The sequence below is a fragment of the Rattus norvegicus genome, chromosome 16 (assembly GCF_021556685.1).
Source record: "Rattus norvegicus strain SHRSP/BbbUtx chromosome 16, alternate assembly SHRSP_T2T, whole genome shotgun sequence".
NCBI lineage: Eukaryota > Metazoa > Chordata > Mammalia > Rodentia > Muridae > Rattus > Rattus norvegicus.
The window spans coordinates 45,260,383-45,288,127 of record NC_141549.1 but is presented as its reverse complement, the minus strand read 5'-3'; the positions used below and the strand labels follow the sequence as shown (position 1 = coordinate 45,288,127).

At 39.0% G+C, this 27,745-nt stretch overlaps 3 protein-coding genes across 13 annotated transcripts in view; 2 read left to right on the top strand and 1 right to left on the bottom strand.

The window, feature by feature from the left end:
* Positions 1 to 3,129, top strand: part of Asb5 (ankyrin repeat and SOCS box-containing 5) — a 39,536-nt gene extending 36,407 nt beyond the window's left edge. For all 7 annotated transcript variants that reach the window (NM_001399414.1, NM_001044247.2, NM_001399413.1 and 4 more), the window contains 2 exon segments: positions 1,064 to 1,255; positions 2,521 to 3,129. In NM_001399414.1, coding sequence (NP_001386343.1) covers positions 1,064 to 1,255; positions 2,521 to 2,648 — 320 coding nt within the window. In that variant the 3' untranslated portion in view covers positions 2,649 to 3,129.
* Positions 1 to 27,745, bottom strand: part of Erich1 (glutamate-rich 1) — a gene marked incomplete at its 5' end in the record, with an annotated part of 52,793,804 nt that overhangs the window by 38,376,236 nt on the left and 14,389,823 nt on the right.
* Positions 17,721 to 27,032, top strand: Spata4 (spermatogenesis associated 4). Of its 6 annotated transcripts, none has more exons than NM_001436659.1 (6): positions 17,721 to 17,943; positions 18,719 to 18,848; positions 19,292 to 19,410; positions 19,520 to 19,740; positions 23,152 to 23,268; positions 26,796 to 27,032. In NM_001436659.1, exons 1-6 carry the CDS (start codon positions 17,729 to 17,731, stop codon positions 26,942 to 26,944), a joined length of 951 nt encoding a protein of 316 aa, NP_001423588.1. In that variant the 5' UTR covers positions 17,721 to 17,728; the 3' UTR covers positions 26,945 to 27,032. The 6 variants fall into 6 exon arrangements, with proteins under 6 accessions (NP_001423588.1, NP_001002852.1, NP_001423590.1 ...); NM_001002852.2 differs by having other exon boundaries at positions 19,520 to 19,761; NM_001436661.1 differs by having other exon boundaries at positions 17,721 to 17,989.

Here is a 27,745-nt window from a genome sequence, read left to right as displayed (position 1 = left end):
ATTTTTGTGGTGTTAAATATTACCCGCTCATTACATGGGCTTTTACATGACTCTTATATGCCAGATTTGTGCTAAAATGATAAGTAGGCAATAGAGAAGTTTACACGTATAGGCTTATGTATTCAAAGATTTACTGATTTATGTATTTGGATATTTTGTGTACATGTATATTGGCACATCAGAAGATGGCATCAGACAGGTTTGGACTGCCATGTAGGTGCTGGAACTTAAACTCTGGTCCTTTGGAAGAACAGTGAGAGCTCTTAACCACTGAGCCATCTTTCTAGGCTTATGTTTCTTCATGAAAACATTTTCAAAAGTTTGATTTTTTAAGAAGATATCACTGAAGTGTTTTTCCACTACAGAGGTTAACTGTCTTTACATGTTTACTAGCTGAAACTCTACAGTTGAAAACTGACAGGCACATTTATATACATTTTACCTAAATGATTCATTATATCTGTATTCATGAGTTTTCAAAGAAACCCACGAGCTTGCATGCCTTAAATGAAAAAAATGAAAGTAATATTATTTCAAATAACTTTAAGAGGTATTATTTGTGTTAAAAAATAGGTGTGAACTTAATCATGCTTTTAGGTTAGTAAGATGGCTCAGTGGGTAAAGACACTTGCCCTGCAAGCATTGTGATCTGAGTTTTATCCCTGGAAACCATGTGAAGATGGAGGGAGAAGTTGTCCCATGGCCAAAACATCCACACTGTGGCCAACACACCTGCATACACAGCTCAAGCACACACACAAACAGTAATGATAAATAAATAAGAATCTTTTCCAAAACTTGAATCTCTTTTCTTCTGTCAGAAAAACTATGCAGAAAATTATTTGAAAATAATATCACTAATGTACACACTGCATCTCCAGATGTACCAAGTTTAACAATTTATATATGCAATATTTATGAGACCTATATTATTAAGAAAGTGCTCATTGTCAATAAAGGTCCTTTATGTGCTTCTCCCTGTGTTGTCTTCCTTCTTTTCCCTACAGAGATAGCTCCTTGTGTAATGATAGCCTTTTCCTCATACCTCCCTATTTACATACAGGTGCTGATGTACACAAGGGCAAGTACTGGGACACTCCCTTGCATGCTGCTGCTCAACAGCCCAGTACCGAAATTGTGAACTTATTGATAGAATTTGGAGCGGACATCAATGCCAAGAACACAGAACTTTTGCGGCCTGTCGACCTGGTGACATCTAACAGTGCTGTAGAAAGAATACTTCTTCAACATGAAGGTAGAGAAAAAATATGGGAAGGGTTAGGAATGAAAAAAATACACTTTCCCAAAGTAGATGAGAGTGAAAGATGCTTTGTTACTGCATGAGTTAACAATGGCATGAAATCCCAATTACTTATTATAGAGAAAGAAAAAAACTCAACTTAGGTCCTGTGTAAGGAAAATATGATTTTGTGATTTTTATTGTATCTAAATATTTATATTCCTTTAGTAAAATACATTGGATTTGTTCTAACAATGTATAATGTGTAGTTTTCTGATATAATATTTACTTACATGCACTATTTTAAAAAAAATATGTGAATACTGGATAATTGAGCCCTAGGTCTAGCACACAGCACAACAACTCATGCTAGGGCAGTTCTCTACCAATAAGCCACATTTACAAGCACCTTAATACCTCCCCAACCACTCCCTCCCCTTGATGCTATTTTTGGAGGAAGTGGGAAACAAGAGTTTCCTGTATCTCAGGCTGGCCTGGAACTTACTAAATGCTAACCCTCTGCCTCTGCCACTCCAGGGCTAGAGTTATAGACATGTGCCACCATGCCTGGTTTATGTAGTGCTGTGGCTCAAACTAGATATCCATGTACTCTAGCAATCAGTCTACCAAACTGTGCTCCATCCCCAACCTGTCCATGCCCCATTTCATAAGGCATGGTGCATGTTCTGTAGGAAATATTTTTACCTTTAAGACTCTTTTCTCTTATACAAAATTTGTAAACCTCTGAAATAATATAATTGTAATTTAAAATTTTGCCTTTTGGTATGTATCTTTATTCTTTTGAATTATATCTCCACTGAAGATCGGAATTCATTATGAGAATTTCAGTGAAACAATAGTTTGACAGTGCTAAGATAACTATGTCTATTATTACTTATTTGTATGTTGTGTGTTTTGCCTGTACACATGTAAGTACATTGAATGCCTGTTCCCTACAGAAGCTGAAGAGGGCTCCAGATCCCCTAGAGTTGGAGTTAAGGATGTCAGCTATCACATGGGTGCTGGGAACTAAACCCAAGTCCTCTGTAGGAGCAGTGAGTGCTCTTAACTGCAGAGCCACTGCTCCAGTACTATGAACTTTAATGCTTTCAAAAACATGTATGGGACATTTCTAGGTCATGAGATCTCATGAAATATATCTCAAGATAAAAAAGACATTTGTCATAAGCCAAATTAGTTTTTATGCTTTTAGTTACTATATCTTACCATGTGTAAGCACTAGCTTTGTCTTTAATAAATGTGTTCCTGTCTTTTTGTAGCTACTCCAAGCTCTCTTTGCCAACTCTGCCGACTCTGCATCCGCAACTACATAGGAAGACAAAGGTTGCATCTTATCCCCCAGATGCAGTTACCAACATTGCTTCAGAATTTCTTACAGTATCGATAACACAGAAAATGGTTTCACTTTCTTGAGGATTCAAAATTTTCTATTTCATTTTCTTTTTAAAATATAGAATGATAAGGGTGATGGTATGTATAAGTTCACCCAGGACAGCCATAAAATCTCAGTGGATTTTCATCTGAAGAATATTCATGGGTAGTGTTTATCAATTTTTATGGTCTTTGGATTATGTTTAAAATATCTATACCATCTTAGCATTCTTGGTGTATCTTCTTGATTTAAAGGAAAGATTAAAATTTATCCATTGTATGTTTTTTTATTATAGTGTGGGAAACAAAATTGCATAGTTTTGCTAAACATTTAGTCGAATTATAAATTTCATCCTGTGTTACTTTTTGAATGATCTGTATTCTCAAGTAATGGGTTAACTGTAATTTTAGCTAGTTATTGATTACCTCTGTGTTTTTAATATTGACATAAAATTAGAGCAACTAATATGCTTTTTGAAATAAAGATGACTCATGTACTTCCTATTGTAATGATCAATTCAGAAAAGAAAGATAATCTCTGCTCCTTTATAGAGATATCTCAAATATATTTTCACATAATAAGTTTCATGGTAGACTAAAAGAAGGCCTGAAAGTTAGTCCTGGCCTCACATAGACAGACCTGGGAGGCTAAACACCTGTAAGGGCTCTTTGAATACCTTCTCAAGAGAAGTTTCTGAAGGGATGTCTTCAGAGCTTTCTTATGTTAGTAGTCTTCTCCTAGTTCAAAAACTGTCAGGATCTAGCAATAACACACTGAAGAAAATGGACTCTGCCTCAGTGATGAAGGCTTGAGTTACATTCTGGAACTTAGTTCATACAGTAAGAGAGAGTTTCACACTAACTGTCTCAGAAGAATATGTGCCAGGGCTCTCTAACTCCTGAGTGTCTGCACTATAATTGACTGGGTCTCCCTTGATAAATGAATTCCTTGGCTTCAGTATTTGAGATAGGGCCAATGATCAAGAAAGTGGTAGAGTGCTTGCCTAGCAAGCACAAGGCCCTGGGTTCGGTCCCCAGCTCTGAAAAAAAGAAAGAAAAAAAAAAGAAAGTAGATGAATTCATTCCATGTCCCCTTTCTCTTGTTTCACACTAGAATGAAGAGGGCTTTCTTTCCATATACAGTTACATGCACCCCTACTAGAAGGAGGTTAGAAGAGTCACATTAGCATTCCCTAAGAGGAAAATGATGTATAGGTTTCTTTGGTTGATAAGAGACATATGACTGTAACATAGTCCCACTATAGAAAACTCACATCAGAAAAGACAACGGAAAATTATTTGGGTGACTACAGGTCTGACAGGGTCCTAAAGATGGACATAACTAGAACCACACTGAAAGCTTTAGTTATTTATTGAAACAGTAAATGTTTTTAAGTTAACTCTTCATGGAAATGTAGTTTTATAGGTAAGGGGCACTGACCGTGTTTTAGGCAGAGGAAGCAGAGTAGTCACATGGTGTCTGCAAGTCTATGTCTTCTGCCTTATATTATGAACCTTCTTTGATGTGAAGATCCTTTTGAAATGAGCACATTCTGGCCCCATGGCATCTCTATAACACTTGCTTTCCTGACACACTCAAAGCTTGCAGGGGACAGATGCTGGCTGATAAACACACATGGAGAGTAGATTCCCTAGAAGTACCCTAGAACTACCGACTTCTCAGAGTTAGACGTCCTCCTTGGAAAAACTGGACTGAAAGTGAAAAGGTTTGGATTAACTAAGTTATCTGAACAGTTTCCATCCCCCAACCCCCAAAGAAAGTGAAAGATTACTGAATTGGCTGTGTTTGGCCAAATTTCACATGGGAAGGAGAAGCTTGAGATAACAAAAAGTAAATTATTTCTGTTTATGGTAGACTTTTTGCATACATGAGCATGTAGTTTGTCCCATTTTCACTCACAATGTATGGTTTCCATAGGTCAAAACAATTTTTTTCCACAGTGAAAAAAAATTTATTTATATGGTCAAAACTGTTTTAAAATGTATTTGAGCCCTAAAATTACTTGTAAAGTCCTTTCACAGGGATTGCCTAAGACCATCTGAGAACACAGATATGTACAGTATTATTAATAAAAGTAACAAAATTAGTTATGAAGTAGCAACAAAAATAATGTTGTGATTCAAAGATTACAACATAAGGAATTATATCAAAGGGTCACAGCATTAAGAAGGTTGAGAACCACTGTTGTAAATCCTTCCTGGGTAAATTACCTAGAGAAAATAAAATTCTACTTGCTTTAGACAGGCAAGGGGGACTGTGTAGTTGTTGAAACTGTCAGAAGAATTCCTCTTCTCACAGCACACATCTTTGCTGTGTTACTGTCTCTCTGTTTCTGTGACTCATGGCTGGATAGGTCTTGTTTCTTGTCACAACGAAGAAATAACATTGCAAACTTCAGTTTCTGTTTTCATGTGAAAGACTTAAGACTAAAGAGGGAGGAAGCATAGGTTAGACTACTGGTAGGTGAGAAAGTTGGCTTTGTAACAGCTAATACCAAGAAACAACCAAATGAGTAAGATGTATTCATTAATTTTCTATTGTTTCTATATAATTCCATGATTACAACCAATGTAACTAATAGATAAAGGGCTTACTTGGGTTTATGGTCCTAAAGCAATGGTTCTTAACCTTCTTTATGCTGTGATCCTGTAGTACAGTCCTTCATGTTGTGGTGATCCTTCCCCACCCCAAAATTATTTTTGTTGCTACTCCATAATGGTAATTCTGCTACTGTTATGAATCAGAATGTAAATATTTTTGGAGATAGAGGTTTGCCAAAGGGGTCATGACCCATAAGTTGAGAACCTCTGTTCTTTCAGGATAAGAGTCCATCACTATCAGAGAAGGGCAGCATGATATCAGACAGACAACATGGCAGTTGTAGCAATAAACTGAGAGTTCATGTCTTGAACCACAATTGCAAAATAGAGATAGAGCATTGAGAATGACCATAGACTTTGAAACCTCAAAGCCCACATCCAGTGGTATACACGCACGCTTCAGTAAGGCTATAGCTCTCTAAACCTAAACAGGCACACACTGGGAGCCAAATATTCAAGTGCATGAACCTATGAGAGGCATTCTCACTAAAACAACTACATGCGGCCATCTTAGGTCATGATACCCCAATGTAGTATACAAAGACCTAAAGCCATATTGGTGACGTTAAGCAGGGTCAACAACAGAATAAGTTGAGCCCAGCCCACATGCTGCTCCATAAGAGTGTATAAAAGAAATGCATTTTATATGATTTAACAAGTAAGTATAAAAACAGTTCTATTATATAGCAGTAGATGCTGATAAGATAGAAATATCTAATGCCAGGAGTTTATGAGGACTTTCATCTTATTTCTTCTCTTCACTTCTCAGTTATTACCTTTCCTGATAAGAAATTGTGAGGAACTTTTACAAGTGCATGTGGGCTACAGAGTACCTACTGCTGCTTAATGACAGCAAGTTAAATGACAATTTAATTCAATTAATGACAAATTAAAGTCTTGTCATCCTACTGGCAAGAAACTTCTCTAATTTAACATCTTCAATCATCCAGTTTGGTAATGTCAGAATTTTGAAGTAACCCAACAAGAATTAAGTGGGGAAACAAAGAAATAAAAGTATTGACATAATGTCTTCAAACCCTTTCCCACCTAGCATCCCCCAAGTTGAATCTGTGGTTGAATTTTCATGGACAATCTACAGAAAATCCAATATTCTTTCATCACCATAAATTCTGCTTACAGATGAGTATCCAATTTCCTTTCCAAAAACATACACAATGTCAATGGCCTTGATGTGCCCTCATACTGGTGAAGTACTGCCCAGGCTCCTCTCATTAACTTAGATTTTCTTACATGTTGGCTGAAACTATTTGAAATGTATGAATATAAGTGATGTGTTCCACTTGCAGCATTTGCAGAGTAACAGCCATTGTATAGTCTCCATCTACCCACCTCTATGACAACACCAGAGGACACATGACCCAATAGGGCCCTTCTGCACCTTCCTGGCTCACTGTGCTTAGCTAATTTTATGTCAACAACACAAGCTAAAATCATTGTGAAGAGGAAAACTTAATTGAGAAAAGAATCCCCCAAACTGGTCTGTGGGCAACTTTGTGTGATTGTAGTGATGATTGATGTAGGAGGTCCAAGATCATTGTGGGCAGTGCCATCCCCTAGGCTGGTGGTCCCAGGTGCTGTAATAAAACAGGCTAAGCAAGCCCTGAAGAACAAGTCAGTAAGCACCACTCCTCTATGAGCTCTGCATCAGCTCCCGTCTCCGGGCTCCTGTAATGTTTTGTTTCTCCCCTGACTTTCATTACTAATAAAGTGTGATATGGAACTGTAAATTAATATATGCACTTTTCTCCTCAAGATGCTTTTGATCATGGAGTTTTAACATGGCAACAGAAACCCCCAACTAAGACAATCAAGGCCTGAATGTGAAAATTGCTTCTTTTTTAAGTTATTTTAAAATGTGTTTGTCTTCTTTAGTTAAAATTTTTCTTTTTATTTATTAATCATATATTTTTATATATGTCTCAAATATTATCCCCTTGCCGAGTTTCCCCCTCCAGAAACTGGCTAGTTCCCCTGCTTCTATGAGGGTGCTTTCCCACCCACTCATCCACTCCCTCCCACCTCCCTGCCCTGACATTCCCCTGCACTGGGGCATCTAGTCTTCATAAGACCAAGGGCCTCCCCTCCACCCTGACAAGGCCATCCTTTGCTACATATGCAGCTGGAGCCAGAGGTCTATCCCTGTGTACTCTTGGGATGGGATGGTACCCCTGGGAACTCTGGGGGGTTTGGTCGATTGATACTGTTGTTGTTCTTATGGGGTTACAAACCCCTTCAGTTCCTTCAGTCCTTTCTCTAACTCTGTATTTGTCATGCTCTGACAGTGCCTCTCAAAAGACAGTTATATCAGGCTTCTGTCAGCATGCACTTCTTGGCATCCACAATATTGTCTGGGTTTGGTGGCTATATGTAGGATGGATCCCCAGGTGTGGCAGTCTCTGGATAGCCTTTTCTTCAGTCTCTGCTCCACACTTTGTCCCCTTATTTGTTCCTGTGAGTATTTTGTTCCCCTTCTTAGAAGGACTGAAGCATCCACACTTTGGTCTTCCTTCTTCAGCTTCATGTGGTCTGTGAATTGTATCTTGAAAATTGCTTCTTAAACCATGACACAAATCACAAACAAAATGTCAGTGTTAGGCCACAAAAACTTTTTAGTTTGTAAGGCTCATTTAGGATCACATACCTTAATAAACTGGAAGTAAAACATAAACCCTATTTATCTCCATTTTAAGGACCAGGCCTGATGTTAAAAATATCTGTAAGGTACCAGCTTCAGGAATAGATCATGAGTCTGAGAAACTAAATCATAAGACACCAACTCTAGGAATAGACCATAAATCCAGAACAAAATCATAAAACCCCCTCCCAAAGAACAGCCTGGAGATAACCACAAAAATGGGGAAATACCTTATCTCAGAATGGGCCATCTGTACTGGACAGCCCTATTTCGTCAGATGGTTGAATGTTCATGACATAGAAATACAGATCACTGATCACCTGTGAGCCCCTAGCATCCACCAGTGAAATTTTAGATTACTTAATCCTTCTAGAGAGTTTCTCCAGTTCCCTATAGGAAGACCTGTGTGCCTTTGTCTGGGGTCACCATTTCTAAGAATGGTTGACCCTTGTGTCCTGTGTTTTTGCAGAATAAGTGCTCTTTGTTTTTGCATATTTGAGTCTGGGGTCTTCATCAATTTTGGACCCTTACAAAACACATTTTCTTACCTTATACAGTGATGTGTACAGTAAATCCTTTATGTCTGGCTTTAAATAAAATGTATGGTAAAGCCTTTTAGTCTGAATTTGAGTGAAATGTTTCAGCAAAGCCTTTGCTATGTTTGGGTAAATCAATAGAGGCTGAGAAGTCATTATGAGACTCTCTCTGCAAAGTCTGCACTTCATGCTAGGTGAGAGCTTGTAGTTGCACTGATCTTAGTCCTAAGATAGTTTTGGTAAACCCGAAGTTCTTACTTTTGATTATGGTTGGCCATGGTCAAAAGGGATTGAAATTTGTGTGTGTTGTTTGCTCTCATGGGAGGAAAGGGCAAGATAACTTTGGTAGCTGGAACCTTTCCCAGCCCCAATTAACCTTGTGTGATGTTTGAATAAAGTTAACTGAAGTGAGCTAGCTGGGTGTCAGTCTTCCCAGAGAGACTGTGAGGTTTAGGATGTTGGTGAGCTTCTCTCTTTATGGCAGCACCTACAACCAACACAAATCAATATTTAACCTCAGGGAATCAGAGTCCAATGTTGGGGTAATCTACCCTCACATATATCACCTGTATGAAGATGTGCCCTTTCTTTCTCTATTATTAATTGCTACCCTAGAGGTGCCAGAACATGTAAATGTTTGTAGCTAGCTTACCTGCCTAAAAAGCAAGGCAAGCAGCCTTGGTGGGGGGAGAATTCCTCCCACTACACTAACAGCTTTATTTTTTTTTATGAGAAAGACATGTGGCACTGGAGGAATAGAGAGATGCTGGCTGAAGATGTGGAGGAGAGAGGAAGAGAAAGGCAGAGAGATGGAAGGAGAAAGAACACAGGACACAGAGGTAGAGCAGAGACAGAGCCACATGGAAAGACCCGTGCAGAGAAGTTGGATTGAGAGTGGGGGACTAGTTGATAGACTGCACCAGAAAACAGACCAATTGCCCTAGATTTTACACTTATCTCCATGTTGTGTTTTTATTAATAAATCGCAAGCAAGATCCTCAAAAGCCCTCCAGTACAAGATTCAATAGCTGAGCCACACACTCTACACACTTCACTCTACAGCTCCTGATTCACTTTTCTAAAAAAAACAATTGGAAACTTGGTATAGTTAAAAAAAAAAAGAAAGATATTTATTCCCACTGGAGTTTTCATTTGTGAACTGACAGTTATAGCTCATTATAGTTTCTTCCACTTGGAGCTAGTTTGCCATTTATTGGAACACAGGCAAAAACGTGCCTCGGGGAACTGTGAGAGAGGCTTCAGGAAAAAGGGTAGAGGGTCTTTTACCTTTGGTGAATTTTGTTTCCTGGATTGTTCTTTTTTTAACAATTTTATTTTATTTATTTTTTTTTTCAGAGCTGGGGACCGAACCCAGGGCCTTGCGCTTGATAGGCAAGCGCTCTACCGCTGAGCTAAATCCCCAACCCTGTTTCCTGGATTGTTCTTAGACTTGATTTCATGCCTTCTGTGACAAACTTTTACACTCACTTTATAAGGCATGTTTGTTCTTGTTGGATCTCAGACTATAGCTATAGAACCCAATCTGGTCAGTGTACCCTGAACCTTCATGTAGCTTTCTGCCTTGGTTTCATACTTTCTCAGATACAATCTATTGTATATGCAAGGAAATTATGTTTTAATTGGGCTGTCCTGAGAAAGTTCTTAGAAAGAGCTACTCTGGTAATATTTAGCATGTGCTTACTAATTTACATGGTTTTCTGATTATATTTTTCTGAACTCAAACAACCTTCCTTGGATCATGGCTTTCTTTGTTAAATTCATGTCTAAAAGCACACCAAAAAAGAAAAAAGTAAGATTGTCTGCAACATTAGATTGTAGTCTGCCCGTTTTTTTAGGTCCTTGGATCCCAAGTTCAGCAGACAAGATCTGTACATGTTGGCTGAAAAGTCACCAGCCATTAGTCGACATTATCCATTTTCATTTGTGTAGACAAAGGGAAGGATGCACTTTCAAACATTATTGTGGAATATGCTTCTGCTATACATCTAGCCTGGACTCATACTATGAGTTTATTAATGAAAAAGAGTTTCTAGACATATTAGCTTTAAACTTATTCAGCTTAATATCATTTGAAGGATTGACATATTTAGGTAAACAATTAAATCTTATAATCACTTTAAAGAAGTTTATTCTAATTGTTCCCAGAATCAGGAGCCTTCCACAGCATCCACGAAACAGACAGGGTAACTCTCTTCAGATGATCTCTAGAGGAAATAGAAACCAAACAAACAAAACTTCATAGAAAGGAACAAAACTCTCACACCTTTCACAATGCTTGACAGTATTGTCTCTTATTGGAACCTTTAATGTAAAGCAAGTAAATTGTTCTCAGTGATTCAAAATAAAACTCTTTTCAATCTTCGATTTTGGAGGGATCTAATAATCATACTCTATTTGTTGACCAAACTCAAGTGGGGGCACAAAGATGTTTGTCCTCTGCCCCTAAGGTCAGTAGAGATTTGTGAGGTCCTAACATCTCATGGACTCACCCTAATTCCTGCTTTTATGGTACTATACTTTTAAGTGTTATAGCTCTGAAGGGAAAGTTATCCTGGCAGTCAGAGAGCCAAAGAATAACACAAAGTCAAACCACACAACAAACCTCACACAAGAGATTTTTGGGAAAAACAGGAGGGAAGCGGCTGCCTCTGCTTGGGAGAGAAGCAGCAAAGAAGTAAGCAGGAGACAGGCTTGACATAGGTGTTTGTTGTAAGTGGGGAGGACTTTCCCGGATGACCTGGATTTCAAGGGATTTTGTGGCCTGACCCTCAAGCAAGTTCAAGGGATTGATGGGATTTTTCAGCCTGCCCCTAGGGCCTTTTTTTTTTTTCTATAGGGCAGGTCTTGGCTACTCACCCACACCCAGGAGCGAGAAACAGCCATTAAGGCTGTTAGAGAAGTTGCATCTCAGGGCTTACTATTGGGTTTGGGGTGGAAGCTGAGAGAACTCGCTTCAGAGACAATAGCTTAAAAAGGAGAGCTCCATTTTCTGTTCAAGCAGGAAGGCAGCCAGTTTGGAATCTATACATCATCCACAAAGGGAGATTATACATTTAGAAATGTATAAATGTAGGATGGGAACATAAATAGAGAGGGGAAGTACAGGGTAGACTAGTGCATTGACCAATCATATTTTGACACAAAGGATTAAGTAAGGAAGTTAACATTGGTGACTGGGTCTTATCTGGGTCACCTGGTTTCAGGGTATTGATTCTGCTATTACAGTCAAGTACTCTCCTTGACTCTGGCCTGGAATTTAGAATGAACAGAGAACAAAGAAGTGAGCAGGCTGCACATAGTTAATTATGTCAAGACAAGCAATAATACACTTACTACTTGTGTGCCTTGGTTTAGACAATGGGATAACGGCAACTCCCCGCTTTATATCCTTTACTGGTTAATGGACAAACACAAAATCCTGAGGAAGCAGGTTAGGAGAGGGTTCTGGCGTCTAAGAACATAAACTCAGTTTTGGCCCTGCCAGCAAGATAGAGTTTGTTCCCGAGATGTCTGGTCTCAGTACATTGTCTTTAACACAGTACTAACAATCCAATGAACAGGAAGCAGCTAGTTCCGTAGATGCCTTGGTAAAAGGTGGGTGACCTAGTAGTAGGGGAAATCTTTTCTTCAGCTATCAGTCAGCATTCTTTCAGAAAAGAGAAGTTGTTCTATGTACCGATCTCTGAGAACTTAATGTAAGAAATGTTTTAAGCAGATGCCAAAAAAAAAATGAACATCTAAAACAGGAACATGGAATTACTACTGCTATTGATGCTTCTGGAAGCATTAGCAACACCATTGTGGACGTTGGCTCTATAGACTCAGAATTCTGAGCAGAGATTGCCTGCAGCTAGTTGCAGGAACTCCAGGGGACCATCTGAGAACAAAATCTGGGTCTCAAACTTCTTGGGACAACTTGAGGGTGGTCTCTAAAATCTCTATAACAGTACGATGAAACCAGGAAAGAGTGGGGGAAAAATGAAGGAAAAGAAAGAAAAATTGGTTTGGATAAGGGAAGCAATTGTAGTGCCATTAGTGCTCTATTGTTATGGCAACATGGAAATTACTAGCAAGCAAATGGGGACCAGCAAATCCAGCTTCTCTTCCTCTAGCCTCCTAGGTTTTTTCAGTCTCCATTATCGGCAGAGTTTACCACATGTTTAACAAAAGAGATGTCAGAATCCCAGTTTAGCAGAATAGAAAGTATGTTGTACCAGAGATGCATGTACTCAACAAATGGCACATTACAGAAATAAAACTCTAACTTCAGAGTAAGCCTCCATAATTAAACCTGAGGAGATAGCTAATTTGCATCTGTGGGTCTTAGCAACCAAATCTTGTGTTAGTCTTCACGCATAAATACTTTCTATAAGCCTCATGGGTTACTTATTTCCCAATATTCATAAAACAATGGAAATATCATGGACTTGTTAACATGGAAGGTTGAAAATTTCATGGGTCCCCAAATATAAACAATGAACTACAGGAAACTTCTGAGTGCTGAGAGGAGAATTAGCTTTTCCCAGGGGTGAATGCCTTTGTTGGTTATCCAATGCAAAGTGGTAAGTTTTGAAGTCATATATGTAGTTCACGAGTGGTAAGCTGCAGGGCCTGTCACTGCCTCTACCCAGTGAGATAACACCAGGAGCTACCACAGCTGTGATGGCACATCCTCTCCAGCCTCCCCAAGTGTCTCTGTGGCGATGGCACCTCAGCTGAAGCTGCCTACAGCAGGGACTGTCTTCCATTCCTGACTCATGTGCCTGATGTAGGAAAAAGGGTGAAAAAGCCCTCCAATCACTAAGCCCCTCAAGTTCGGGACTTGAAATCCTACCAATTCTCACCCTGAAAGTCACTGCCCTGGAAACTCCACCCAGTAAAAAAATCTATATAAATTCCTCTCTATTATTCAATCCCTTGCTGTCTTCTCACTGGAGCAGAGGCAGCCACCATCCTGGGATTCTCTCTTCCAGTAAATCTCTTCTGTGAAGTTCGTTGTAGAGTGTGACTTTGTATTTGTGTTCCTCTGCTCTCAACTCTCGGGATAACTTTCCCTTCAGAGTTGCAACACTTAACAATACATGTACCACTAAGAAAGCCAAACTCAGCTGTGTGTGTGTGTGTGTGTGTGTGTGTGTGTGTGTGTGTGTGTGTGTTTTGTTACTTGCATTTAAGATACAACACTAACTTAGCCCAATAAATAGGATGCAGCTAGTTCTTTAGATATCTTTAGCATGAGATAGGTGAGCTAGCTGTGGGGGAAACCTTTACTTCAGGTCTATGTGTTTGTGCATACACATGCATATCGCTACGTGTACATGATGATAATAAAGGAAAGGAGGCTATCAACCTGAGAGTGCAGGGATGTGAATGGTTCAGGGAGGATAGCGGATAGAGGCTGGAGAGAGGAAAGGGGAAAGTGTTGTGATTCTATTTTTACTAAAAATGTTTTTAAAACAGCATATATCTGTGTCCCTCATTCCATATGAAACTACGCTTTCTCCTATTATGAAACAGTTCCAGAGTCATAGAAATGCTGATTTACACTGAGGACAAATTACTGCCTGTCTCCTCTGTTGTTTTAAGAACTACGTATTTGACTTAAATCTTTAATCCTCAACCCCACCCCGAAAGTTTTATCTTATTTGTATAATGGACAAATAAGGTAGGTTAACTAACTTGCCCAAAGTCACACAGCCAATTAGAAGAACCAGTTCTTTAAAGCTTCTCTTAAAAATAGTATTTTAGTCATGTGTTTCTGCCTGTATGTGGATACGCACATGTGAGTGCAGGCTCTCTGAAGAGACCGGAGATGTCTGATTCCCCAGAGCTGATATTATACTGACCGTGAGCTGCCTGACATAGCTCTGAGAACTGAATTCAGTCCTTTGCAAGAGCAGTATATGCCCTTAACCCCTGAACCATTTCTCTAGCTCTCTAGGCTCAGAAACTGTGTCTTAGTCCATCAGAATAATACCACCTTCTGAAATCCAATTCAAAGGTTTAAAAGTCAATTCCTCTGAGAGTATTTTTTAGATTTCCTCAGGCTTGTTCCTTGTTCCATTATGGAACATAGATACATATGCACGCAGAAATGCACACTCACAAGGTACAGTGTTCTGCCTCTTTTCACCAGCAGTGTTTGGGTGCTATCAATAATTCCCTAGATCAGAGAAGAGAGAGCCAGTCTGCTGCCTGCATTTCCCTGCCACTAACACTGCTTGCAATACTGGAAGGGGAGAGTGTGGTCTGGGACTAATGCTGTGGTTCCTGGTCTCCTTTCTGTGTTCCCGGGCACTACTGGTGTACCAACTGGAAAGGAAAGTCAGGAAAGGTGGTCCCCAGTCCACATTTCCTTTCAGGGAATCTGTGAGGCAGAGAGAAGGTGAAAGCAGACCCTAGGAGGAGTGGGATCTAGTCAAGTTGGGAGCAAGTGCCAGAGGGACAAGAGAAGAATAAAGACCTTCTCTGTGAGTCTTAACGTCATAGCTGGTTTAGGCAAAGGCATTCCCTGTGGCGATCTTCAATGAACCAGCTTCTCAGAGACAATATTTGCTACTTCATATTGCTTTATCCCACGTGAACCATACTGGAACGGCATGGGAAGATCCAAGAAGGGAAAGTCATTGGCTTGAGGTTAAGGCTAGCTAGATACCTCATTAGCATGAAAAAGAATTCCAGGCACTATGCTATGTGACAAAGTAACCTGGTCCTCTCAGAACAAGTCTCAGAACAAGTACAGAGACTGGTAGAGAGCGGCTCTATTCCTGCTGTTCTTAAATCTCTGAGATTCCAGTGGTATGAACTCACTCAACCTCCCCAGTTCTTATGCCTGCTTGGTAGCACAACCTACTTGCTATGCGCCTGTCACACACACACACACACACACACACACTATACATATAACTTATTATATATTTAATGTTTCTTATATAATATATTTGTTGTATATAATATTTATATTAATATCTAGGTAAACTATTAAGGCCTAGATGAAATGTTAAGGCCTATGTAACTGTTACCTGTCTAGCCTGCCATTTTGTGCTCCTATTAATAGTATAAAGAAATTTTCTCATGTGTTGTTTCTGTTGTTATTGGGAAATTTTCTCATGTCCCCAAGTTGATTATGTATTCTGTTATGTTCTGTGCTCTTGGAAACCAATCATGCTAGAACTGCTTTGCATAGTTACCCACAATAAGCTTGGACTCAAACTTACCATCCAGCAGCACTTCCTGCACCTGTGTGTGAGCTCTTATGTAATTGCTTTGATAAGCTGCCCCTGGAATGGACCCCAATGTAAAAGAGACACCTATATCAATATAAGACTTTCCTGGGAACTGACATACTACTTGGCAGAAAGAGATAGTACATGGGTAACTGACATCCTGGCTGGGAAGTTAAGACATAAGTATTAGACAAGGCAAGTCCCCTGCTACAGATGACTACCCCAACCAATGGGAGAAGGATAATTGTACAACAAAGACATATTCCTAAGGAAATCCCCTATCCCTAAATTCTGATTGGTGGAATAACTTGCACAGATTTTTTGGATTTTAGGCTTAAAAACCCAGTAGGACCTTAACTCAGGGTGGCAGTTCAGCTCCTGGAATGCGGCCATGATCAATCAGTCTTGGGATGTGGCATTCAGTAAATCATTCTATCCCTATTTGATTGAGATTGGCCTTTGAGTGGTTTGGGTGGTGATTCCCAGACCCAAATATATATACATACATACATACATACATACATACATACATACATACATTCATACACAAACACACACACTACATATACATATAAACTTATACATATACATATACTTATACATATATACATATACATAATATATATAAAATCTTGCTCAAAGTCTATATAGCTAATTAGAAGAAGAAACAATTCCTAGGCTTGCCCAAAAATATTAGTGTAGTTATGTGTATATGTCTATGTTATATATGGTATATATGCACATACACATACATGCACACATAATAGCATGGAAGCACTTGTCAGTGAATGTAGAAGGAAATAATAAAAGAAATGAACACCATCTCACACTAGTGCTGGCACTGTTGGACCACATGGCATCAGCAAGGTGTTCCCATCTCAGTCAGCCAAACTCGCCATGTTTCCAGGGCAGGTCACTGCCACACCAGCCCCACACAATGACTGCCCATCTCTCGGTTAGCTGTCATAAATCTCAATAACCTGACAAAATAAAAACTCTAGAGGCTTGTAAGTTATCAATCAGATTTATATCAGTAAATTCTCACCCCATGAAACATCCACACAATAAACTCAGAGCCAACTGATATTAACATAAACCGTCCACCTAGAGAAGACAAATTGTCCTGTAATTTTCCATCCCTTTTAAGATATTCATAACTACCTGTGGCTATTTAAAGCCACACGGATCTGGGTCATCCTTCTCTTCCTCCATCTTCCTTCTCCTCCTCTCTGTATTCTCTAGCTCATCTCCAAAATTCCCCACCCACCTTTCTTTTTCACTGCCCAATCACAGGCTTTGCCTTATCTTGTGCCTGCCTTCACCTGCATATAGACACCAACCCACAAGAGTAGGTGATTTTTTTCTCTTATATAACTATATCTGTACATCCTAAGGACTTCCCACAGTAGAAAGCCCATATCAGTGTTATCTAATATGATAGAGAGAATCACCTTTGAAAGTAAGAACTACAACAGTTGACAGTAAAGGTCCATAGCTTAAGATAGTTTCTTAAAAGCAGTCATTAAAGGAATGAGTCATTGATAAGACATCACTTGGCAAAGAGAAAACATACTACTTCATTTGTTCTCTTTCATATCTACTCTTTAAGAATTACACTTTTAATGTACATTTTATGTAATAGATATAAGGTTTAAAGTTTTGTTTTCTTCTTAAAACAAGCTTTCTGTGCTTTCTAGTTCTATCTCCTATGACCAACCCCCCCCCCAAAAAAAAACAACTTTTACTGTCTTCTAGAGCTTTCTTACATTTCTCTTCAAAATGTTTTACTGAACAGCCTTTGGCCTGCAGACCATAATACATACAATATAAAATTTGCGAACCGGAATACAAAAAGAAATATTTCTCAACATAGTGCAAGTGAAGCCAACAATTTGCACTTAAAGCTGTGTCTTCAACCCTGCTAACACAGAGCCTTCTTGGGGGGCCGAAGCCCCGCCCCTCGACGCTAAAGTTTCGGTCCCCCACCCCTATCAGCGCACAGCTGGTCTGTTGCCATAGAAACCCACAAAGCATCATGGCTGCCGCCGGCCGGGCAGAGGAGAGTTTACCACTGCCGGCGGCAGAATCATCCAAGACAACCTTACCTACACCACCAGCAGTTCCCGCCGCAAGGAAGCCTAAGAAATGTCTGGTGTATCCACATCCCCCGAGGAGCTCCCGCCTGTGTCCTTCCGTCCTGCGCTGGCTGCAGGGCCTGGATCTCAGCTTCTTCCCGAGGAATGTTACCAGGTGCTGAAGCCAGACAGGACCAAGTGATTCAGCCTCTCCTCCCCAGGTCTCACCCTCCCCCAGGCCACCTATGGCTCTCAGTTCAGGTTCCCCTAAGCCTGGAATTAGCCGCTTTGGCCTTGCTTTTGCTCCTCATGGAGATATCTTGCCCATCCAACCTCCTGTTCACTCATGCCACAAGGTACACATATCAAGACAAGAAGCTCCAGAAAAGCATGTAACATTTTTTTCATTGATTTCTTTCGACTGATCATTGAATTGTAGAGTTAAGCTAATCTGGAATGCTTTGATAATTACATAAGACAAGTTTTTTTTTTTTTTTTTTTTTTTTTTTTGCTTTGATCATAGGATCAGTTTACCCTCCTTCAGAAAACGTTTCTAGTTAACTGAGATTTTTGAAAGCTGCCGTTTAACGGAAACTATGGTGAATGAAACTGGCTGTTACTATAGAATGTAAACAAAAATTCCATAAAAATGAAAACCATAGATGTTTTGCAGGAAAGCTAATAATGCCAATATTGGGTTTTCCAAACATCCGTGAAACTTTCAATAAACATTTTAATCACTTGGCAACATTGTTAAATCTAATACTTAGGAGGAGTCATTAAAAGAACACCAAAGCCATAGACAGTAAGTTTAGCAAACTGCTTTCCCACTCTCGGAGAAATGAACCAACACAAGTTTTTCCAGATATTTTGTCCATATAATGCATCAACCATTAATTATGTAATTATCTTAACTACACTCCCCTCCCCATTTCCTTATTATGTATCAGGGATTTTTCAAATGGCTACCTAGTTGCAGAGATATTCTGTATATATTACCCCTGGGACCTTCGATTATCATCCTTTGAAAATGGTACTTCCTTGAAAGTCAAATTGGATAACTGGGCACAAATAGAGAAGGTAAGGCACCAAATTAACAAGAGTTTACTGTGAAGTTTGTTTTAGAAAGTACTCTCTCTCTCTCTCTCTCTCTCTCTCTCTCTCTCTCTCTCTCTCTCTGTGTGTGTGTGTGTGTGTGTGTGTGTGAGAGAGAGAGAGAGAGAGAGTGAAAGAGAGAGACAGAGAGAGATAGAGACAGAGAGAGGCTATGTCAAGTCTAGGATATAACTGATTACTGAAATTCCAGTTGTTTATATTACAAAACTATAAATAAACCATGAAATTTAGTATATGACAATCAATGTGGTGTATAATAGTAGCTGTCTTGAAGGACAAAAGTGAATGTTGATAATTAACATAAAAATTAGTCCAAAAGAGAAAAGAGTGGGTTAAAGTAAATTCAAAGCATTTAATTACTTTTCTAGAACTTCCGATGGTGAAATATTTTCTTTCTATTGTTAAAGTTTCTAGCGAAAAAAAAATTTAAACTACCTAAAGAACTCATCCATGGAACAATTCACTGTAAGGCTGGGGTGCCTGAAATACTGATTCAGGAGATTTACACTTTACTCACCCATCAAGAGTAAGTCGTTTGAGATCTTCTAACAACATAATTTAATGTAAACTTTTGATGAGAGAAAGCTCGCTACTAAGACACAGTTTGCCAACAATATTTTGTTTCTTATTTGCAGAATTAGAAGCATCCAGGATGATTTTGCTAATTTCACAGACTATAGTTATCAGATGCGTTTGCCCCTGGTTCCCAGGAGTACAGTATCAAAGTCTATTAAAAATAACATTAGGTTATCGGAACTACTAAGCAATCCTAATATTCTCAGCAATGAACTCAAGATAGAATTCCTCTTCCTTTTGCAAATGCTGCAAAGAAAATTAAGCAGAAAATTGAATCCAGGTAAGCCTTCCCTGGAGAAAGGTGAGTGTCTTTGAAATCAGCAAGGCTGTTCCCAAGTTGAAATGAGAGAAAATCATGCAATAAAATGATTTATTATCACTGGAGTGGATTACTTTTCAGTTCATTTCTTTTTGTAGAAGCTCACATTACATAGGGATAGACACTGATTTTAAGAAAAAAAAAAACTTGTCAGCCTACTAATTAAACTTTTGTGGCAAACACAAGTCGACTATAACTTCCAGAGCAGGAACATTTGACTAACATTGACATGGTCCTTAAGCTGTTGGGAAAAGCTTAGATTCTTATGATTGACTCTGAATGCTGTTGGGAAGAAAATGGTCAGAGATCTTTTTATCCACATTATATTGCTATGAGGATGGAAGGGCAGGTTTCCAAAGGCTCGCCCAAATAATTGTTAGGTCAACTTAAACTATTGTCATACTGCCCATCAGTTGTCCCAGGCAGATGACAAAGTAAATGAAAGTGGTATTCTGTACTTATCATTAGCTCCCCTTTTGCCTCTTTTAAAAATGTTAATCATTTATCTACTCCCCGTATTTCACACATAGAAAACTGAGCGTTTCTGTAGCATACCAACAATCCAAGAAATACCGTTAGAATGTTTCTTGCTTTGAACTATATTTTCTAAAGGAAAGAGCCATTTTCTCTCTGGTATCTAGAAGGTAGAATACTGCACCTTGAATTCTTCCTTACATTTGGGTTATTTGGATAGCCCACATGTGAGTGAGGTGTGGGGTTTTGTCTACCCTTACTGTGCTCATTTTCCAGACTTCCAGACTTCTCTTCTTTGTTATGATCTCTGGCCCTATTCATGAATTTGTGAGCAAACGAAAAAATATGAGGCATTGATGCTTTGACAGAATTTCATATTCAAAATGTGTATGTTTTAAACATTACAGTTTTGCTGCAAAATGGGTCACACATCCATGTATATCATACATGGACAATTTTAAAAGCTGCTGATGGGGTTAAACACTTGCACATTTTGATGGAGTTTAAGAAATGGAGTATTGCCAACACCTTCCCCTTCTTGATTGAGCTCACCGCACCCTCTATCCACGGAAACCAATGCCTTCCTGCTTTTGTTGGAAAGTTTCCTCCATTAAGAGTTAAGCTATGTGTACTCTCATGTCATTCTCAGTTTTAGCCACACATATAAACACTTGTGTTTGAATATTGTGAGTGTGTTGTATGAATGATTAAGTCCAGGGGCCTTATGTATTCTAGCCAAGTCTATTTAGTTTTATCTCCATGCCTTATAAAATACTTTTCTTTTTCTAAGTGGGTTTCTTCAGTTTTGTTGTTTTTCAGAGAAACTCTTCTCCTTTTTCATCTACTAAAAAATATTTTTTTCTTACAACATATTCTGATACAGTTCCCCTTTCTCCCCACTACTCCCAGTTCCTCCTCGTCTTCCCTCCAGTATTTTGAAAATGGTTCTTTTCATATACTATATCCTGATTGCAGTTTCCCCCCTCCCCTCCCAGATCCTCCCTACCCTTTTAACTTTCAACTCCATACGTTTCTTCTCTCCCTCTCAAAAACAGGCAAATTAAAAAAGACAAAACAACCAAATAGAAACAACAGCTATGTTCACAAGACAGGAATCTCCACATCCCAGCAGAAACAACCAGCCTCTATTGAATGTTTTATTTCATTTAAAGGTCCATCTTTATTCCTCTATATTGTTTTCTGTTGAACATACCTTCATACATTCATGATCACTTTTCTCCCTCTTTAAATAATCAATACTCAAGTCTTCTATGGTGATTCATATTCGTTTATTTTACGAGTATGTGAGTGAGTGAGTGTGTGTGTGTGTGTGTGTGTGTACCATTCCAGCCAGTACAAAGTCAAACAGTTCTCTAAGGTGGGGAATGAGGATGATTATAGGAAAGACAGAAGAGAAGACTCAGAGATAAAGGTTAGAAATCAAAAGGTCTGTCTGGTCAGTACTGCGGCAGCCCCCAGTTTAACTCTCTCAGGTTTTGTATACAGTATCGTGGGAAACAAAGTCACAAGCCATCAGACACAATGGCTGGCATACATTCCACATCTGTACCTATCCAGAGGCCTCCTTATTCCTCCTGTTCCTTCAAGATTAACAGAACATTCAGCACCCCCACCACCCCCACATCCTCTAACCCCAACCTTCCAACACCCCCACACACACACACCCCACACCTCCTTGAGCTCCAAGTGTATCTCCTTTTATGGTTCCACGAATCAGCAGGTCAAGAAACCTGCCAGTAGACCCTAGCCTGACTTGACTCTGCCTGACAGGTAGGCTTTCGCAGCAGCAGGCAAAATGGCTCCCGACTCTATGTGTTAGGGTTCTGTGCAGACCACACCACACATGGTCAGGGGAAAACAGTGAAATTAGTTCTCTCCCTCCACCTGTACCTTTAAACCTGCTGAGCCATTCCAGTGGGCTCACCTTGATTTCTGGTACTTTTGATTGTAAGTTTTGTTTTGTTTTTAAAAATCTGTTCCCAATTCATTTGATAGCGATAGTTATAGTTACAGGATGCTGCTGATGCGTGGATTTGTTAGTTTTTCCTCTGAAAGCATGAGTGATGAGTGGGTAAACTTGCTGTAAGGTAAGCTACAAGGATGGACAGGGCCTTAAGAGGGAAAGAGAAAATGCTCAAGTGCTACAACTTACAAGATAAATTTAAAATAAATTTGAAAAACGGGAAAATAATATTGTCACAGAAGCAAATACATGTCTGCAAAACAAAATAGATGCTGTATAATTTATTTACATGACTAACAGAAATAGGTAAAACTACCTTCCCTCAATGTCCTCGTAGGATACTCTAGGCAGCAGTGGAGGGCTTAGGTACTGGCACTGTGTGAATTATTTTGAGCTGTGTAATGATGCTTCAGGTGTATTTATTCTCCCATAAGGTTGTTGGAATGAAGTACACTTGTGGCTTATCTTTTAATGGAAGACCTTGAATAGAACCATATTAAAACACAAGGGGCCACCTAGAAGTCTCAGTGGGAAAGGAAGTATACCACAAAGCATGATGACCTGGGCTTGATCCACAAGGAGAGGGTTGACTCCTGTAAGTCTTTCTCTGATTTCCATGATACTCACAAGCTTCACCACCCCCATACCCACATACATTCAAATAAACAAATATAAGCAACAAAAAAGAAATTACAGAAACATACTTTTAAGATACTACTTTAAAAGTAATATTTTAAAGTACAGTGACTACTTTGCTCATCAAAAATGACCAGTGGGGCAGGAATAGAGAGATGTGGTTTAGCAGTTAAGGGCACTGGCTGATCTTCCAGAGGATCCCAGTTAAATTTCCCAGCATGGGACTCTTAATTGTTATGAATTTTTAAAAAATGCCTCTGGTGTTTGCTTTTTTATAGGGTGGTTTGATATCAAACCAACAGTGGGAGAAATCACAGTTGGCCATCTTCCTGCCCATAGCTATAAGCACAAATACAAATCAAAAGTTTCAAAGGAAAGAGCTGTGTCGTCTTTATGTAAGTTTTGGTATTAAGGTTTTTGTCTGCTGAGCTTTTAAGAATGTTCCTTTAATGTTTTAGAATAAATTAAACTTTTGGGTTGAAACTTCACCTTACAACCAGGTATTAACTTAGTGTTCCCTTACTTCTTGACAAGTAGAGTGACATAGTCAAAGGTCTTCTTCCCCAGTGCACATTACACAAACCATCTGAGTTCTCATATATCCTCAAGTGCATGTGCCTGAAGTAAGAGATGCTTCACCAAATTCAAAATTTATTACCCAAGGCTGGGTAATGACCAATCTGGAGGAGACTGGAAGATATTTGGAGATCTGAGCTTCCCAGAAGCAGAATGACAAGGGGACACTTATCTTGTCATCACAGAAACCTCTGAATTACAACAAACCACACTCCATGAGAACAAGGTTAGCCCGTTCCCAGCTATTGTATAGCTAATCAGTTAAGAAAGCCTTTTTCTTTCTTTTTTTTCCTACATTTTTGATGGCTGGAAAAATCAAAACAGTTTTTCTAGATATAAGAACATGTAATTAAATTCAAGGTTTTTGTTATGATACGCTACACAGGGCAGACATGCTTGCCCACCTTGCTTTCTGCCTACTTGTAACTTCTTTTACTTTGCAGGGGAGGTTAATTGCCCCCAACCCAAGGTAGTGGTTCTTCTTCCTTTTTTTAATTTAATTTTTGTTTTGAGACACCGTCCTGTTTTTTAGCCCAGGATGGCCCTTTATTCATAGCAATCTTCCTGCCTCAGCTTTCTGAATGTCAGTGTTATAAACACTTAGCACTATACCTGGCTACAACGAATGACATTTTTGCATATTTCACCTAAAAGATAATGCTCTCTTGAACATTCATTTACCAAGTATTCTATATCAGACAACTCTAAAGTATTAGCAAATTCATAATAGAACATACTTATTTGTGTTGGAACAAGTTCCTTTAAGTGTTAAATTTTAATAGGTAGGAGATATTCCTTGTTCAGAATGATAGAGAATTCTCAATAGATCTATTGGAAAAGAATTATGACCTCTGGAAGCTTTTAATATACTAATATGCACTGTAATTTTTAAAACATTTCAATCCTTTATAAAACTCATGTTATTATTTTTATTCATTTTTGCTTTGTTTAATGTCCTTGTAGAACAAGTATTCTTCAGAACCCAGATTGTAATATCCACACATGAGGCTGCCCATCAATCCCCCTAACTCATCATCTACTGAAACAACATTTAGTATGTTAGAATTCAGCAGACATTTCTAATGATGCTTCTTCAAAAATCATCCAGAGTTTCTCTTTGGATTCTAGAAATGTCTCTGTCTTTCCACTTGTCCAAGCCTCCTACATGTGGTTGAGAATTGTTGTGAAGGCTTGGGAGGGCTGTCAGTAGTAACAGTACAAAATTGCAAAGAGGAATTGGAAAGAATTCTAGAATAGGAAGAAGACCATGAGGGGAGTTTGGCTCCATCCTCATCTACTTGTTTCTTTTTCCTTATGGCTGTTGGATCTGACTAGGGATGGGAAATGGTAGAAGGGAGCAGTGGATTCTCAGCATTGTTTCCTTCCTGTGTAAGAAAGAGAGGCAGCATACAAACTCTTGGGCCTCCACATTCCCACAGTGGTACACACATGTTAATTAATTTGTTAATTAAAATTTACAACAGGGCCTATGCTGTGCTAGTTTTATGTCAACTTGACAAAGCCTACTTGTCATCAGAGAGAAAGGAGCCTCAATTTGAGAAAATAACTCAGTAAGATTGGGTTATAGGCAAGCCTGAAAGGCATTTTGTTAATTAGTGATTGATGGGGGAAGGCCCCGCCCATTGTAGGTGGTGCCATCCCTGGGCTGGTGATCCTGGGTTCTATAAGAAATCAGTCTGAGCAAGCCATGACAGCAAGGCAGTAAGCAGCACTCTCCATGACCTCAGCTCCTGCCTCTAGGTTCCTGCTCTGCTTAAGTTCCTGCTCTTACTATTGATGAGCTGATATATGGAACTGCGAACAAAATAAGCCCTTTTCTACCTGAGTTGCTCTGTCATTTTATTACAAGAGGAACCCTAACTAAGACAACCTAACACTGAGTTAACTGCAACAAAACAAAACAAAAAACCCAAAGCCTTAATTGTAATGGATTTGCCAAAGGGTATGTCTGATTATGGTTATTTACTTTGTGTCACTCTAAAAGATCACCTGGGCATTTAGAAAAACTGAATACCAAATTAGGCAAGGTGATTTCTGTATGTTTTTAAGTCCATCACTTGCCAGGTGGAGGCAGAAGGAGTCAGTTTTAGGCCAGCTCGAACTACATAGTGAAATGCTGTGTTTAAACAAATTAATCAGAAAGTAAAACATAAGATAAATCAGGGAATGCAAACATCCTGTTCTCATTCCTTCAGAAAGCACTTAATGGAGAATGACTGTTGGCTGTTCATTTCCAAATGAACTGCTACATATCCATCCTCATGTCTTCCTCCAGTGTTCCTATTAGTGACTCTCTAGATGGTCTTTTCAAAATCCTTATGGGTTTGAGGAAGGATCCAGATAAGGCCAATTTGAATGGGATGTTGAACACACAATAACTCTCTTTACATTTCTCAATCCTGCTCTAGCTACTTAGATTCTTACTCTAGCCACACAAGGAATGGTGTAAATTTGATTTGGGTAAATATATATATATATATATATATGTGTGTGTGTGTGTGTGTGTGTGTGTGTGTGTGTGTGTGTGTATACTATTTTAAACATTTTATTGTTTGATTTGGGTAATATATATATATATATGCTATTTTAAACATTTTATTGTTTTTACTCAAGTAATTCCAGTTCAGTTGTTTTTTTATGAAAATAATACAAACTATTTCTTCAAGTCAGAGAAGCTGAAAGTTCATAAAAAGAGGAGAAAGAGATACTATAGTCCAAGAACTTTGCTATTTGGGTTTGGTTATAATCTCACTGAAGTTACAGGCTGTTCTCTGGAATACAAATCCCAAGTAACACTAAAACCAAGCTATTACTCTAAAAAGTTACACTCTCAAGTTCCTGTATTTATTTGTCTAAATCTTATCTGAAGGAACCACAAAGGCAGATTTCTTAGTTGCCACTGGCCCATCATATTAGAATTGAATGACCTGGAGTCTAGGCACCCAGAATGGATGACAGAGTAATCAGACCTCTATAAACTGTGTTATGAGCCATGCATATTTGCCAAAACTAAGTACCAAATTGTATCTGTTTGCTCAGCTGCCTTCTGAAGCAATATCTAAAAATACATGAGTCATATCAAATGCACCAAAATAAACCCTGGATATTTTTAGGCATTGCTGATAAATTTTGGAGGAGGTAACACACACACACACACACACACACACACACACACACACACACACAGGAGATGTATGATTTAAACACTGTGTTTATTAATTCATTAATTTCAGACTATTGTCATCATGAATATTAGAGAGACAGTTTTAGTGTTATAGATATTTCATAACCATGAATTAATTCCTTGTTACTTTAATTATCCCAGCAAAATCAGGCAATGATGTCCAACCACATAGAGAAATCCATGTGAAGCAAAATGGAAAACCTTGTGATGCCACTGCAAAACCTATGATAAATGTGGAAGAAACAATGAAAGACACGGAGGAAGTAGCTTTGAAGAAGTCATGTCATTAATGTCTACCACAATCTGGGTATATAATGACACACCCAGTCTTGGATGTATTTAAATAATAAATAACTTAACTTGGTGTCTTAACCATAATTCAGCTAGAAAGTATTGCAGTTTCTCTATGTGTGATTCAACAAATAGTTAGCTTGTAAGTAAGTGCATCAAGAAACCAATGAACACAGAACTCTATGGAGAAGAAAGAGGATAGGTTGTTAGATTCCACAGGGGCAAATTCGATGGAAGGATTCAAATTGGACTAGACAGGTGGGTAACCATAGAAACTCTGGAGACTGATCAGAAGCATTCAGGTGCCAACTGCTTTTAGGGTCAGGAGTGTTCAAGTGTGACTCCTCTGGTCAAGAATGTTCAGGCAGCTGTTAGGGATTTGCTCAGAATGCTTCAGATAGTTGTTTCTCAGCAAACCAAGGCTCCTGGGAAAGCCAGGCCCTGGTGAGAGGGACCTGGCTGAACTTCAGGACATGCCAGAAACATTAGTAAGTAAAAGTAGGCTTTAATGCTAGTGAAGAAAGGACTTGCCAGGGAGAGCCAACAGCAAGCAGGCAAAGAGAGAAAGCTTCCTCCTTCCATGTTCTTTATTCAGGCTGCCTGCAGAAAATGTAACCCAGATTAAAGAGATTGGAAGGCAATTTCAAAAAGACCTGGAATAGATTTATATCTTACCACCTTAAATTTGGGGGATTTAAAATTGGGTCTGCCCCTTTCAAGTGATTTAAGAAAACCTCTTATAGGTATACCCAGTCAATGGGGTTTTAGCTAGTTCTGGACCTAGTAGTCCAACTGGCCAA

Excerpts from the sequence above, each read along its gene's own strand:
- Spata4 (NM_001002852.2), top strand. The coding sequence starts at position 17,729 with ATGGCTGCCGCCGGCCGGGCAGAGGAGAGTTTACCACTGCCGGCGGCA. Across the intron at positions 17,944-18,718 it reads TTCCCGAGGAATGTTACCAG|GGATTTTTCAAATGGCTACC; the intron begins GTGCTGAAGCCA and ends ATTATGTATCAG. Across the intron at positions 23,269-26,795 it reads AAGAGCTGTGTCGTCTTTAT|CAAAATCAGGCAATGATGTC; the intron begins GTAAGTTTTGGT and ends TAATTATCCCAG.